We start from the raw sequence: 17,282 nt of genomic DNA on the forward strand, positions 1-17,282 counted from the left end.
AAGCACTGTTTACGGTGTTTGTTTACAATGCACGGTGCACGGTGCTTGTTGCTGAATTCACTTATCAACAGTTATTATTTTGCTGTGCTGCAGTGGACAAACTGACAAGCATCAGTGGTTTTATTATGATTAAATAAAATAACTCATGAGAATCACACATTGTCTAAGAAAAGGGAAAAATAGTTTTTTTAATCAAATAAACAAACTTAATATTCTAAAATGCAAAAAAATAAATGTGCCGTGACGCCGCTGCTGGCACTTCTTAAAGTCACCAATGTTTACTTAACTTGACTATTCAAGATATCAGACTTTATTCATTCTAATTTTTTCATTCTATTTTTGCAGAAAATCTGCAGTGGCACTAAGAGAAAAGTGAGGCCCATGCGACAAGCTTAGCTACAGGAAGAGCAACGAAGGGCCAAAGCAGGCATCCAACCTACACCTCGACTGCGTACCATTCAAAGCTGATAATAATAATAATAATAATAATGGATTGGATTTATATAGCGCTTTTCAAGGCACCCAAAGCGCTTTACAATACCACTATTCATTCACTCTCACATTCATACACTGGTGGAGGCAGCTACGGTTGTAGCCACAGCTGCCCTGGGGCAGACTGACAGAGGCGAGGCTGCCATATAGCTGAACAGCTAGCAGACCTCTGTTGATCTGAAGGGAAAAAGCATCGACTGGTTCACCTACAGAAAAAAATGTTGTGACATTTACTGAGATCCTGTCGACTAAAGGCTCTTTTTTTTTGTCTTTTTGGGTCAAGGTGAACAAAACAGCAAGAAACAAAGGCACACCGGAAAGGAAAGGGGTGCACCTAATTTATAAAACAAGAATTGGAAATTCACTGGTATTTGTGTAGCACTTTTCTAGTCTTACTGAAGACTCAACTTACTTGAGACTACAAGGTAGATTTAACCATACATTCATTAAGTGCTTTACCCACCCAGCCCTGATTCTAAGGGGCTAAATCTCAGCGTTTAGTAAAAGGTGTCTTGTTCATTTCACACTCCAACTAATGGCAACTCTAAGCTATCCTAAAGTTAACCAGCTGTGTAAAAACACCTGGACTTTTTACTAACTTGCATATTTAGATAATTCAGAATTAACGAACTATTTCTACCCCTCTTCACCACCAGTTAAACCGCCCACCGCTGTGAGTCAAACTTTAATACTTTACAGCAGACACACACACGAAAAGCTTTCTTTTTTCCTGTTGCCAGGTGTTTCTCACTAGTAATAATCATTATGCCTCTCCCCTGCAAATATCCACACACACAAAAATACGCACACCCCCTGAGGCCCGAGCAGACATGAATCCACATCAGTAAACAACTGAAAATACAAGTAGTTCATTATCACTCACAATAAATGACCGGATGAGCAGCTGTTTGACATCCTGTCCGCAGACACATAAACAAACCAGTCCAAAAAAAAAAAAATTCACTTTTTCAGACAAGAAGAACAAAACTCTTTAAACAACATAAAAACTTTTGAAGAAACACTGAATTTCCCTTGGGAATCCCCAAACATCACTCACACACACACACACAAAATCAGTTCCTGTGGTAATCAGACAGCTAATTGCAGGCTCAGTTAGTTGAAACAGTAATTAATCAGCGCACACAAGGGAGGAAAGGATCTAAGGACTCAGGAGAGGAATGGGGGAGTAAAGGATGATGGGAGAAGTAATGACCGAGCCTGCAGGGAAGGAAAAAGGGAAGGAAGGAAGGAGGAAAGAAGAGAAGGAGGGATCTGATTAAACAGGAACTTCTTCAATTACAGCTTTTAAGGTTCACTTAGCAGACTTCTCCTCTGCTTCGTTTTGTTTGGGCCAGCCAGACCAGTTCCAGATGTGGGGACAAACTCCCAGCTGACCTCTAATCAACATACTCCTCCTGGGCTGAAGCATAAACAAAAGTTCCGTTCAGGGGAGGAAGATTAGAGGAAGATTAGAGCTGCACGATGAGCTGAAGTGCCTGCAGAGCAGAGCGTCTGTCAGGCACCATCACTTATGATGCTGCTCACTTGTTTCTCAGATATTTTCAGATTTAAATCACAGATTTCAAAACGCAGTTCCATTTAAGCTCATGTGCAGCTACTTGGGTTTAGACAACATTTTTTCCACTTCTTCCAGAATTCATAAATGTCCATCAAGCTGCAGTTCAGGCAGCTCAGGTCCTAATATTCAGACTTCTCTCCAGTTTTGTCCATATGCTTTACTAGGGTGTAACATGCTCAACAAAAGGGGGGTTAAAACCTGGTTAGCAATCAGTCTTCATAGAGTCATTTATGTTATCTTATCTTTATCTGCTTGCTAACTCTGCCGTCATTGGGTATTTCCGTGTTAAAATGGTCCTTGAATTCCCAAAAGCAAACAAACACTGGGCAAAAGCAATCACCACAGAGTTAAAAACAGTCCAAACTCTTTCAGTGTTGCTGTTCTTCCAGGTGCTACAATAAAGTTTAACATCCTTCCATCAATGAAAAAAGAAGACGTAAAGCTTTCAGCTGCAGGCAGGAAGTCTCCATAAAAAGCTGATTTACCATGTACTGAGTGAAGTATTTCTAAAAATCATACAGCACAACTGTAACTTTGAACTTCACATGTAATGATGGGCTAACTAATGGTTAGGCTAATATACACATTAGATATGCTACACATGGACAGTGCTAATAAAAAGCTGAGGAGGCCGAGATTGATCACCGAATAGTTTTTCCAAGCTCGTGGTAATTAAAAATAAATAAATACAAATAAAACATGAGACTAAGCTCTTCAGCACATTATTAAAGCTGTATTTATCTTCAACACTTGGTTTCACTTCACTGAAAATAAAATAAAATAAAGTTATTTGTCTATTATAACTTCTAAGTCAATGCTAAGGGAGCAGCAAAACCACAAACATAAACAGCAGTATCTTACAGGAAATGTGAAAAGCCTCTACATGTCTTTGACACTGCCCTCAGGTAACTACAACATGCAGATGTGGATCTCCAAAGCTCTGAGCAGCACCCGGAGACTACCAGCCCACTGCCAGGCCTGGATGTTAATATGCCACAGTAATCACAGCTGCTTGTGTGATGGTCCAGTAGGCTGTACCTTAAACCAGCCATCCTACATTCATGCCCAACTAAAAGGACCTGAGGGATGAAGATGGAGCTGGTTCCCCTGTTTTATTTCTTTCAAAACTGCTAGGCACAATCAATCAACATTCAGAGAGCTCCAGCTGTTATTTCAGTTCATTCAGTCTAATCAATAAATATTTGTTTAGATTGATCCCAAGGAATGATTGGGACTGCTATGATAAAAATGAAGTGTGCTTACATGTGGTCGGGGACATCTGATTGCTTTTCTTTAAGTGAAAAGTTGAGTTCGATTACTCCTATCATGTTAATCATGTCAATATTATTAAGCTATAATTGATATATTTTTACTCATCTCCCCTCCTGAGTCTGTCTCTGAGTATTTGCTTCTAAAGAACTTGTTTTCTGCACGCAGATGAGATAAGACACAATACGACCACTTTTTAGCAATTCTGCAAACTTCCAGAGACTACCCCACCAAAAAAAATGCTCCTTTATGGCAACTACTTCAAAAAAGCCACCTGAACCTTTTTATCTTCATTGAAACTTCACTGAAGATTTCATTGCACACAAAGAACAGCGAGACCGTGTGAAGCTGATGAGGTCCTTGTTCATGCAAAAGCCTCGAGGCTAAAAACTCAGCCCTCTTAATGTCTTCCTGCCTTTTACAGACAAACACACACCTCCAAACACTTCCATATGGCACAACAAGGCCGCTGATAACAAAGCGCCTGAGTCGGATTCAGTCTGTGCTGGTCTTGTAGGATCTTGTTCACTGTGTGTCAAATACCGTTTTGGAGCAGATGCAGACTGTCAGTTCTGACGAATCGCTGCATCATCATTGTGATCATCATCACAGGGGAAAAAGGCTGTTTTTGAGGCGGACGGGGACCTTTAATCAACACTGATAATGTACTTTCCTTCTATCCTTCCCTGTAAACTGGTATTTTACACAAGAGAAAATTATGCACTTTATAATTGTTATGATCACCTGGTGAACTTTGTTTTTTAAAATCATGTCAGGACACATGAACTGTGTGGCAAAAGATTAAATCTTTCTGATGTAATGGAGTCATGTTTGATTTTATTCTTCTATCAGAAGAAAAGTTAAAGGATTTATTTTTAGGGCTTTGGGAGTTTCAGCATGGACTGAGAAATAGTTTAACTTCATCCTCATAAATCATGGGAGAGTGATACTGATGAAAGAACCAGATACTGTTGAGACACGGAACAGATATTCAACTTGCAATGCATAAAACACACCAATCCAACATACTATGAGTGTTTTTTTTAATAACTGAAACTGATTCTTGCATAGTACAGTTACATTTCAATCCCCACTAAAGCATATTTAATACAAGGCAGCCAGTAAAAACACGGTTAAAACTGTTATGTTGAGATCTGTTCATAGATTCTGTTCAGTCAGCGTGAGTAGGATGGATGAAAGTGTTCCACCTTAAAAGTGCAGCTAGATTGTTGCCTCCACATGGCACTGAATTGAATCATTTCACGCATTTAGTGCATAAGTTAACCAGTAAAGATGAAAAGGCAGCAAAATATTCTGCTACTTATTAAATATACAAGATAGTAAAAGCCTAAGACTGAGGAAAGACGGCTATAGCTCAGGGGTAGAGTTGCTCATCTACTAATCAGAAGGTTGGTGGTTTGATCCCCAACTTCTCTTGTCTGCATGTCAAACTATCTTTGGACAAGACAGTTAACCCAAGTTGCTCCCCAATGCTTACCCAATAGAACACTTAATTACAAATGCAGTCAGTCGTTCCCGTGTCCTAAAGATGGGGTTGTTGCCACATTAATTTACACCTTTTAGCTGATTTTCTCATTCTATTATAGTTTTTCTTTTAGTAAAATTTACTAACAGCAGACCTGCTCCTTTTTCAAGTTAACAGGCTCGCAGTTTGATAGGAAACCCTGTGGGATCATAGATTAAGTGAGGAAGTGTGCATCCATCCAGAGAAAGAACATAGAGGAGAGGATGCATCGAAAGTGAGGAGCATGTACTTGTTGATAAAGATGGTCAGACATGCTAGATGAAAATTGGAGACACAAAGTATTTCACAAACAGGCTGACTTTGGTGAATCATCTTTAGAAATTACCTAAACCGTGCATCATCAACGACTCTGGAACTGCCAATCAGTGAGCGCAGTCCAGTCAAAATGTTTTATTAATGGCTAAACACGGAGAGCAGGAACGCACGCATCTGTTGTCACATGACAAACTGCTGAACAGGAACATGAAATCATGTATGATCTCGGTTCAGCACCAAATCCAGAAAGAAAAAGCTGGAAACAAAAGTGAGGTCCAACAATACAAACTCTGTGTGAGTGTGAGCTCGGGAGCAGCCAACCAGAGATTTCCCACCGCAAGAACAAAACCTGCGGCTTCCTCCTCCTGCATGACTGCTCCTCAATGTCCCCCAACCCCTCCCACCCCTCTTCATCAGGACTCCTCCTCCTAACCCAGGAGGAGCTCCTTCACTCCTGCTGTGACAGTTTGTCCTTTAAGAGACTCTGAGCAGGCCAAATCCTGACTTCCTTTGAAAATACACGACCTAGACAACACTATACATGTGTAGTGAGTGACGGTCCAAATCTATAGAACGAGGTCATGTGACGCTCATTTGTTACCTGAGAAAACTCCATTTTAATTTCATTTAGGATTTTAACATCCAACATCTTCCTTTCACTACAAAGTTCTTCTTTGTTTGAAGGACATAAAAATACACAATTAAATTCTCCACCACCGTCAGGGGGCCATCTCTTTGCAACAAAACTGACTCTGAAGGAAGAGCTGTGGCCCATTTTTACACATGAGCTCCTGACAATGTCACAGGAATCAGGTCGGGACATTGTCTGATGTTTCCCTTTCACACGTGTAGCCACACAGCAGGAGAAAGTGCACGCCCGACACGTTCTCACTTCTCAAAGTACACTACTTCCCAAGTAGAGACTCCATTAGCTTGCAGTGATTTGACCAATTACCTGCTCCATTCTCACAGGATTAGTCAAACCACGACAGACTTTAGACAATGGAAGTCGGAAGATCCACCGAAGATCATTTATATTTCTGTTAAGGTGTCTAAAAAAATTAAGATTTGCAGTACATGTGTTGAAATGGTTATTTTAAAAAAACAAACAAAAAAACATCTTCACCCAGAAGAATAGCAGATACTTAGAATCCTAAATGAACTAGTTGTTATATAGCACTTTTCTTCTGTACTGGAGCACTCACCATCCACACATACACTTTTTTCTTTACCTAAGTGCTTTCACATTCTGAAAAACGCAACATAGATCAACTGGAGGTACCAGGGAGACTTTGGCATGCAGACTGGAGCTTAACATCATTCACTCATGAAGACATGAAGAGATGGAATCACACTGAGGCAGCGTGAATCCACAGAAGAACTGTGGCAAGTTTTCCAAAGGTTTAAGAACAAAATATTAACTCAATAAATCAAAACTGTTCGTTGCATAAGTTTTTAAAGCATCCTCGCTTTCCTTTTATTACCTCGTACTTCTGCTCAGGGCTGTTTAGGACATTTCCAGCGCATACGTAAGTAAAGTTCAAGTTGTAAAACTCAGTTTTTCCTCAGAAAGCCTCAGAGGACAGCGATGAAAAATATTTCCCTGAGCTGTTTTATGATAGAGGTGGAGCTCCAGCACTCACGCTTCACCTTCTGCCTGTTTCAGCCGCCAGAAATCAGAAAACACACGTTTCCCATCCGACGCCTACCCAGCCATGATGTCCTCTGAGGCTCCCTGATGCCAAAACCACACCGACGCCCTAGATATGTGACATGGTTTCACAGGGGAAACCTTATTTGAAAAATGATGGCAGGGTAGAGAGACGGGAGGATGAAGAATCCAGAGAGGGATACAGAGAGGAGGAAGCCGAATGAGTTCCTTCCTCCGCTGAGACAGATGTGATGGCTTCAGCAGATGTGTTTCACTACAAAAAGAGATTTTACATTGACTTAAATCATCTATCATTCTAGCTTTCTCTGCAGTAACCGGGTTTCTGGATGATGTAGGGAAAAAAGGAGGTTTCCTCCATGAGTTTCAGGATTAATATCAAACCTCCTTTTAACACATTTGCAATTAAAAAAAAAAAAAACAACCCTACTATTTATCCATGTAGACAAACACAATTGTTTTCACACATAAAAGCTTGTTTAACTGTTTTGATGAATACTACACCATCTTTGTAAAAACTGCAATAGTCTTGCAAGGCTCCAGAGGGAGTTGAAGAAATCTGAGCAAGCAATTTGAAGACCGTTAAAATAAATGTAGAGGCTTGGAGCTTACAGGCTACATTAGCTAATTAAATTAAATAAACTTCATAGCATCATTAGAGGCACTGCAGCCAACATCTGGATTACAAAGGTTTCATTGAGTTTGACCAACATGTAGCTCTTCAAAGCAGGAATGTTGAGTAGGTTTATCAAAAAAATCTGATATTAATTGATACTAATAAACAGATGAGATACTTATTTGCAGGAGTATTAATGCACAACATCACACACAATTGCTACAGACAGGCAGGCACACAGCCCCTCCCCTCACTAGCAGCTGAAGCAGTTGATCTTGACGCCACAGAACAAATGTCATGAGCAATTTCGGGAGGTCCGTAAAGTATTAAAGACACATCGTAAATGCAACCGTTAGTCTGACAGCCACATTAGCCATCTGTTAAGTTAGCAGCTAGCAGCTAATAATAAAATGATAAGGAGCCTTAAAGTCGTGCCCATCTGTAATGTTTAATGTCTGTAAAGTCTACCAGCAAAAAAGGACAGCAGCATCCTGCTTAAAAAAAACAAAACAAAAAAAACCCCAACTATTTAAGCAGCAACTGATACCACTGAAAATGGTATTGAGTATTTTCCAGGATATCTTTACCGAGTGATTTATAATCACCTCTGTCAATCCGTGATATTTATTATTGAGCGATTTGTATATATATTGTTCATATTTCCTAAATTTCTTAAATCTCTAACATATTGTATTGTTAAATAGTCTGTTTCTGTTACTGGTATTTATAATGGTGCAACTGTAACCCACAAAATTTCCTTAGGGATTAATAAAGTATGCTGACTCTTATTCTGAGTCTGATAACCCTAACAAAAAAACAAAACAAAAAAAAAACGAGTACCATCTGCAAATGTTTCAGGACCAGAGACTGGGTATAAAAGATTTAGGTAGCTATTGTGACATCACCCATTGGCTTAAGACTGTGTTTTGACGCCTCAAAGTTTGGGTTTTTCTGGTGCTTTTCTGCTTTCAGAAGTTACCAGATTTGATCAAAAAGCCTCAGTCCCAATGCATCGGCTAGCACTAGCAAGTTGGGTTAGCTAGCTGCACCCATTAACAGACACAAAGATTCCTGTTAATTAAGAGATTAATGAAATACTAAGATTTTACTCAAAAAAACTGAATCTCAGACTTATTGCATGCTCTGTACCATTAAGTAAGCCAGAATATTAGTCTGATGAAAATACTCTACAAGGCACCAACAGCTTAAACACAGAGTAGATATACAGCTCAGTGACACTAGGTGAGGTCTGGCATTCACAGCCTGTACCTGGACACATGACAGTCAAAGCAGCCACGTCCCTAACAAAGGAATGATTCCCAGTCTCTTCTTCATATAGCTTAATAACTTAGCACAACACAAAGGTATCAATATTCTACTGGAAGTGGAAAATGTTGGACAAGCGCATCCTTACATCATCCATGTCACTGGACTGTGGGAAGAAGATTGAGTGTTTGAAACCAAGAGGTTATTAAAATGACACTTAATATCTATCCTGAATCAGGAGCCTTTTCCTGCATGATGCTGACACGTAAAACTAGCACACAGTCAAACACACACACACACACACACACACACACACACACACACACACACACACACACACACACACACGCAGCTCTAATAACCTCACACCTGTAGAATAGCAGGCCCTCACACCCCCATCCAGCAGCCTTTGAAGTGTGTGTGAAAGGAGAGGAAGCAGAAGAAGAGAGGGGGAGGTGGCAGACTGTGTGTGTGTGTGTGTGTGTGTGTGTCTGTGTGTCTGGGGAGGGGGGGTGAGGGGGGGGGGGGGGGGGGGGGGATATTGCAGGAAGGAATGTTTCAGCAGAGTAAACAGTGTGAAGCTTCCTGTAGAAAACACTTCAAAGCCAAAGAGGAAACCAGGATAACACACACACACACACACACACACACACACACACACAAGGAGAGTGAGCGTATCAAAGGCATGTAGGACTCATCTATCAACATAGGAAAATTAAAACCTGCAGAGTGGACACACATGCAACCAGAGAAACTTTTATTTCACTTAAAAAAAAAACATGGAAACAAAAAACAGTTTCTTAACACTTCATAATAGAGTTATTATTTTATGGAAGATAAACTGACAATTATATTCTAACTTCAATTTCTCCATTGTGAGAGGTTGCTTATCTTTTTTGTCATATATGACAGTAACCAGAGTATATGATCAGTGTAAATAATAGTCAACACTAAAAAACCTGAAGACGTCACATTTGGCACTCTTGGCAACTTTAATGAGCCAAATTTAAAATAAATGACTGAATAATTGAGATGGGTTTACAGATTAACTGGCAATGATTGAAACTCATCAGTTAATCTTAGCTTAGTCTGTGCTCCCTGACCTGTTGGTGTGATTCAGAGAAAGAAAATAAAAATCAATATTTGAAAGAAATAACTATTGACAACTCTCCCCTGCCTTTATCAATTTTTCTATATTTCGTTGTTTAATTATTTAATTGTGCAGCCTAAGCTGATACAATTTTACTTGGCCAAAAACAACAAACGTTCAATGTTGAATTATCAACTGCAGGAGCTTAAGTCTAATGGCCAAAAAATCTACCTTTTTCAGTAATAAAGAAAACCCAACACAAACATGAGGTCCTTGGGACCTTTGAAATAAACTAACATTTATGATGTTTAAATTCATTACAGAGAGGAGGAGAAAACAAGCCTGAGGATAGAAACTATAGAAATTCCCACAAATGAAAAATCTCTGAGACTTGTTCTTTTCACATTGCAGTGAAATTCATGCACACTGGCCTTTACGGAATCTAGAGACTTATTCTGAACTGGCACAGACCAAACACTGGTTCATTCATGGCCAAAAGCAAGGCTGCCGTGAAGTACAAAAGCAGGACAAGCGTTTGGAGGCGGTAGGTCAGCTCACATATTCCTGTTTTCCACATCAATTGCTTTTAAAAGATTACACAAAAGGCAGGAAATCAGCTTTACGACCTACGATAATTTACAGGGCCTGCAAATATCGCCTCGACTTTGGCTGTTGGGGTTAGAGTTTTAACCAAGTGATGTGCACTTTGTAGCATTACATAAATGCCGACCGGGACAAGGGAACACCAAACACTGATGAATAATAATTAAGGATATTAAGACTTGCCACAAAGCGACAAAACTTATATCGACAATATGTTTAAAGCGTTTTGGTTAAAAGCAGAAAAATATGCGTTCAACTCGGCAAACACCACACATAAATATCATCAATAAGTTTTTTTTGTTTATAAACTTTTAAACACCCCCCTTGCTATCTCTTTGAATTACGCTACCAACCAGACTGCAGATTAGGTAAAGGATAATAGTGTCAAGCAACTAAAATCATTTTTATTTTATTATATGCCGAATTAAACATGATATCAGACTCATTCAGACATTTGTCTGAAGTTGCTTATGAGGGGCTGCAAATTTCCAATAAAAGGAGAAAAAGATAAATTAATTCTTGTTCCAACGGAGTTTGGCTCGCAGCCTTACGCAAAAGACCTGCAGCTAGAACCCCGCAGACAGACAGGTAAAGGTAACGCACCCTGAGATTAAAAACACAGCAAATTAAATAAAAAGCGAGCATAACTCTAACTTCACACGTGAATGTGTTAAACTGGCGGCTTATTCATCAAGAACCTGACTGCATATACTACAGAAGTGACATAAAAACACGACCGTCTCCGAAAACGGAACTTTTTGGACACTTGAGACGTCGCAGCGACAGCTTTAACGAAAAGTCGCTGAACACCAGGGATAATGTTTAATTCTGTGCTTTACCTTAAACCCGCATCGATCCTGATTCGCTCTTCTGGTGCCCGATGTCGTAGATCCACATGGGAAATATAAAAGCAGGTATAAACCGCAGAGAGAGATGAAGAAACTCCGAGGGGCCGCCATTCCTCCCTCAAGTCTGAACAACTCTGAGAGCGAGGAGGAGAGGACGGAGGAGGTGAGCGCGCGTGCATGCGTGTACTGCGCACGCATATCTTTGTGGGGGACCTACTGGGACAGTTTGGCCACTACTCACCTTCTTGAAGTGATATTCAAAGGGATCCCCCCCCCTGTGTTTTTAGGTTCCACCCTTGGATTAGGAAGAAAAGGCTGGGAAATGTTGTTGCAGTACTGATCTGTGTTTGTGTGATTAGTACTTTGGGGATTGAGGACATCTTAGCCAGTGCTCATTTTGAGACATACATTCACAGGCTGGCAAGACTGCAAACTTGGTTTTAGGATTCAGATTTAAGTTAAAAGACTGGAAAATAAACAGGTATTCATAACTTACAACTAGTCTTATGTGGTTGTGAGCTTTGTACTTTTGGGGGTTAAGCTCTTTGGCCAGTTTTCACTTTCAGGCCAATTTTTAGATGGTTGTTGAGGGGTTCAGATTACAATCAGATTTAGATTGGGTAAAAGGCTGGGAAATCCATTAATAATTAAAAAGACAAATTTGCATTGTGTGAATTATAATTTGTGGGGTGAGGACATCTTGGCTGGTGCTCAAGATGTCCTACCATGTGAATTGTATTTCTGCGTCAGATCTAGGTCATAGCTTACACCAGTTTAACTCTGTGTTATAACCTTCTATGTAACCTGGCATGCATGCCCTGAGGAATGTAACTACACGTTGGAGCGATGCATGACTTGAATAGGGTGGAAGGTTGCGGTATTTGCTTACTTTTTCTTGGTTCTTTCAGAAATTCACATGTGTGTCTGGAGTGGCTATCAATCAAAAAACAAAGTAAACGCAATCAAAAAACGAAAACCCATCCATGAGATGGGATTGGGATGAGATGACACCAGCCATATCACAGATGAGTTTTCAGACCACACCTATACGCAAAGTTCAGTTTGATCTCACCTGCACCGTTTTTGACTGTATGACCACAGAAAAACACCTGCCAAAGCACTCAAAGCAACCTTTGTGGTAGTTCTTGCTTCAGTTGGTGTCTGCATGAAGTCATTTTGGCATCCTGACACTCACACACGCAGACACAAAGACTCAAACAATGCCCTCTGCAGGTAAGAACATTATCTGTTTACACACTGGATAAAGATATGATTTATAGGAGGAGACTCTCATATAAATCCCACCTGCACACTACATATACTTCCTTTAACAGCTGTTTGCTTCATTTAACAGCTGGTTGAACCACACCCATCTTCAAAATGAGCCTTTATTTGCACACCTGTTAAGCTTCGTGACTGAATCTTGCATAGTTGTGGCATACAAACCCCTGTCAAAAACCTCAGAGCCACCAGTGTGGTTGTTCCTGCTTTAGTAAGGGGTCTCCAGAACCACACTTGCCATGATGTACACATAATGAAAGCAATACCAACCATGCCACTGCAGGCTTACTTTCCCCACTTCCCCCTTCATCAGATTTTACATCCTCAATTCTTTTCCCTTTTCTTTTCTGCTTGTGCCTTAGTCCCTCCCACCAAATATGCAGTTCTCATTTACCTCATTTGTCCATCTTTGTGTTCTGTGTCCGCCATGTTTCTGCCTGCAACCCAGACATCAATCTTGTTACAACATATTGAAGGATATCTCAAATTCTGAAATGCGTGTCGAAGACAGACGAGTGAGGTGGCTGCAGAAGAAGGTATATCTGAGGATGCACAGGTGTATCCTTTGTGGAAGTGTAATTGACTTCAGTGTACAAAAGAGGTGTGGCATGCAGCTGGAAAATACAACCCAAGGAGGGTGGAGGACTCTACAAACAATTATTCCTATGTATTCATAAGCTGCTTCACTCATTGCAAATGATAAACTGTGCAATCCAAAACGGTTTATGTATGTGACAGAAAAAGGTGCATCATCTTGTCACTTTATGCTAGTTGTAAATTTCATTCAAAATTGCCTTGTATGAAAAAGAAATGTCATGGTTTAAAGTTAGTTTTACACCGGAGATTATAAAATACGACAGTAGTTGAGCTTTAACAGAACAATGCAGTCTGAAACTGTACCAACTCATATTTAACTGATATTGCAAACAGCTCTTGAGATCAATTCCACCATGTGGCTGGGGCCTTTCTGTGTGAGCTTTCCCCCCTAACATGGAGAGAACATGCTTAACTCTAACCTGTGTTTGAGTGGGTCCTGCCCGGGTACTCCAGCTTCCTCCTAAAGTCCAAAGACATTCTGACATTGTCTTTGGACATGCAGACATTGCTGACAAAGACATGGTTAACTGGTACTTCTAAATTGCCGATAGATGTGAATGGTTGTCTGGCTGAGATTATAAAATACAGCTGCAGTTGAGCTCTAACAGAACAATGCTCTGTGTTAGCCCTGCGTCAGACTGGTGACCTTGTCTCTCATCGTGTGGTAGTTGGGATAGGCTCCAGTGACCCTGATAAAGATAAGCGTAAGAAGATGTATTAAAGCAAAGATGTGTCATTAAATGCCTACTGTCTCAGCTCCTCTCTGCGTGTGTCTTGCCTCCTCTGCCTCAATCTCTGGTGAATGTGTGGAATGGAGGTAAAAAGAGGATTCAAGGATGTACAAACAGAAATAATACAGGGGGAAGGAGAGATCTTTGGTTTGGAGCGAATTAAAAGCAGTGTGAATTAAATATGAAGAGTGGCGCTAATCATATTTAACTGACACTGCTTTCTGTCCATTTTATTAGTTCAGCGATGTGTGATTATTATGACAGTGTGACAACTTAAATATGTACACATCTTTCTTCAAAACTGTGTGTGCCACACCTCTTTCATACAGTCTGGGTAAATAAAATAAGTGAACCTTAAAGATTCTGTAAAATATAAGATAAGATATGATAAGATAAGATAAGATAACTCTTTATTGTCATTGCACAGTCATACATAGTACAATAGTACAATGAAATTGGAAAACTGTCCTACGTCGGCACTACATGTAACACAACACGACACGATACGACACATCACAACGCAACACAAACAACACAACACAGTATAATAACTTAGTAATAAAAAAGAAGAATAAGTGTATTTGTATTGCACACTGTTATTATTGCACATTAATTATTATTGCACCTTGTTATAAATATAAATATTATTATTATTACTATTTTTACCGTTGTTAACACCCCCCCCCCCCCCCCCCCAAAAAAAAAAAAAAGTCCAGGGAGGTAGCCAGTCAGGTCAGCTATTTGCATTGATCAGGGCTATTGCCCTGTTGTAAAAGCTGTCCTTGAGTCTATTTGTTCGGGACCTCAGCAGCCTGAACCTCCTGCCAGATGGCAGCAGCTTAAACACCCCGTGTCCTGGGTGTGTGCAGTCTCGTAGGATGCTGCGTGCCCTCTTGAGACAGCGAGTGCTGTACAGGTCCTTCAGGGAGGGAAAAGAATTTCCAATGATTTTTTGGGCCATAATGACCCTCTGGAGTGCCTTTCTGTGTGCTGTGGTGCAGCTGGAGAACCACACACCGATGCAATATGTCAGCACACTTTCAATGGAGCAGCGGTAGAAGACGGTCAGCAGCTCCTTCTTCAGGTCCATTTTTCTGAGGCTTCTCAGAAAGTGGAGACGCTGTTGGGCCTTCTTCAAAACCGCAGAGGTGTTAGAGCTCCATTGGAGGTCTGTGTCTATGTGCACACCCAGAAACTTGAAACTGGAGACCCTTTCCACACACTCCCCGTTGATGCTGACAGGCTGCAGCTCAGACTTCCTCCTTCTGAAATCAACTACCAGTTCTTTTGTCTTGGTGGTATTGAGGTCCAGGTTGTTATCTACACACCAATCTGACAGCTCTGAACTTCAGCTCTGTACGCCGTCTCATCTCCCCCAGAGATGAGCCCCACCACGGTGGTATCATCTGCAAACTTGATGACTGTCTGGGTGGGAACTAACACAGTCATGTGTGTACAGAGTGTACAGTAGGGGACTCGGTACACAGCCTTGTGGAGAGCCGGTGTTGAGGCCCCACTCTAACTCTCTGTACACGGTCTGAGAGGAAGTCTCTGATCCAGCGGCAGGTGGTAGAAGGAAGTCCAATTTCCAGCAGTTTAACTATTAGTCTGTCCAGGAGTATCATATTGAAAGCAGAGCTAAAGTCAACAAAGAGCAGCCTGGCGTAACGGCCCTGCACTTCCAGGTGAGAGATGGTGGTGTGGAGCGTTGTAGCAATGGCATCTTCAGTTGATCTGTTAGCTCTGTATGCAAACTGGAGCGGGTCGAGGTTGGGTGGCAAGCAGGACATGATGTGACGTCGGACCAGTTTCTCAAAGCACTTCATTATAACAGGTGTTAGAGCAACTGGTCGGTAGTCGTTGAGGCTGCTAATGTTAGTACGCTTTGGCAATGGGACAACTGTGGCTGACTTTAGGCACGGCGGGATGCAGGACTGGGACAGTGAAGTGTTGAAGATCTTAGTGAAGACCCCAGCCAGCTGGTCTGCACACTCTTTAAGGACCCTTGCGGTTACCCCATCTGGTCCGGTGGCCTTCCTGGGGTTCACTGCCCTCAGTGTGCGCCTCACCTCATATTCCTGCACTATGAGGCTTGGGCTGCTGCTGCGTGATGTTTTTGCTGCTGCTGCCTCTGGTCCCTTCACCTCAAAGCGTGCGAAGAAGTGGTTCAGCTCCTCCGCAAGCGCAGCGTTACCCTCAGTCAACGTGGTATTGCAAGGTTTGTAGTTGGTTAAGTGCTGAACTCCCTGCCATATCTGTCGTGAGTTGTTGGTGTTGAAGTGGTCTTCGATCCTTCTCTTGTACACTGCCTTGGCTTCTCTGATTGCCTCTTTTCAACTCAGATCTGGCTGCAGTGTAATGCATGCCATCACCGGATCTAAAAGCGGCGTCACGTTGCTTCAGCAGGACCTGGACCTCTTTAGTCATCCAGGGTTTCTGGTTGGAATACACCCGGAGACGTTTGTCCACAGTGACACTGTTGACACAGAAGTTAATATATGAGAGCACTGATGTTGTGTGCTCTTCAAGGTCCTGATGTTCGAACACGCTCCAGTCCGTGTTTTCAAAACAGTCCTGCAGCTGACGTGATGCACCTTCTGGCCAGGTTTTCACAGTTTTTGTGACTGGGGGGGCTGTTCTCCTAACGGGAGTGCATGCAGGGATCAGCAGCATGGACATGTGGTCTGACAAACCTAGATCTGGTAGAGGGGTTGCTCTTTAACCTTTTTGGATGTTGCTGTATGCTTTATCCAGTGTGTTTTCCCCCCTCGTTGCACATTTAATATGCTGTTCAAATCTGGGGAATACTGACCTTAAATCAGCATGGTTGAAGTCCCCAGCTATAAAGTGCACTGCGTTTGGATGGGAATTCTGCTGATTGCTTATTGTCTTGTGCAGCTCCTCCATGGCCGAGTTAGCATTAGCATCGGGTGGTACATACACGGCCGTTACCATGACAACAGTAAACTCGCGAGGTATGTGGACGGGTCTGCACTTCACAGTCAAATATTCCAAATCCGGGGAACAATGGCTGTCTGCCTGTGTATATCTGTACACTCCTGTTATGTCCTAGCTGAGACACCACAGGCAAGAGGATGGACGGCAGAGAAGACAAGGAAGTCCGGAAAAGAAAAACAAATAAATAAAAAAGAGAAAAGTGGTACCCTGCTGTGTATGTTCTTACTTGGACTCTCAATATGTATCTTGTATTGTATGAGACAGCTTCATCTTGTGGCCAAACGAAGTAACAGCACTAGTCTAACACTTAAAATAGATAATTTTTCTTTTACATTTCTGTTAGTTAGGTCAGTATTTGTGAGTGAAAAGATTTTCAAAGTTCAGAATAGGTATTACTTTTAAAGATTGGCTGTGTGACAGGCAAAAAGTGTCAAATGTAGGAGACTGCAGACAGGATTAAACTAGCAACACAGACACCTCAG

At 41.4% G+C, this 17,282-nt stretch overlaps 1 protein-coding gene across 2 annotated transcripts in view; it reads right to left on the bottom strand.

Moving 5' to 3' along the window:
- Positions 1–11,456, bottom strand: part of il17rd (interleukin 17 receptor D) — a 33,723-nt gene extending 22,267 nt beyond the window's left edge. Inside the window, exon 1 of one of the 2 annotated variants that reach the window (XM_040003245.1) lies at positions 11,225–11,456. In XM_040003245.1, coding sequence (XP_039859179.1) covers positions 11,225–11,431 — 207 coding nt within the window. In that variant the 5' untranslated portion in view covers positions 11,432–11,456. Of the gene's footprint in view, positions 1–3,109; positions 3,115–11,224 lie in introns of those variants that run through there. The other variant, XM_040003253.1, reaches the window with a different exon arrangement.
- Between the last annotated feature and the right edge of the window lie 5,826 nt (positions 11,457–17,282).

Source organism: Simochromis diagramma, unplaced genomic scaffold (assembly GCF_900408965.1).
Source record: "Simochromis diagramma unplaced genomic scaffold, fSimDia1.1 OVJJ01000320.1, whole genome shotgun sequence".
Lineage (NCBI taxonomy): Eukaryota > Metazoa > Chordata > Actinopteri > Cichliformes > Cichlidae > Simochromis > Simochromis diagramma.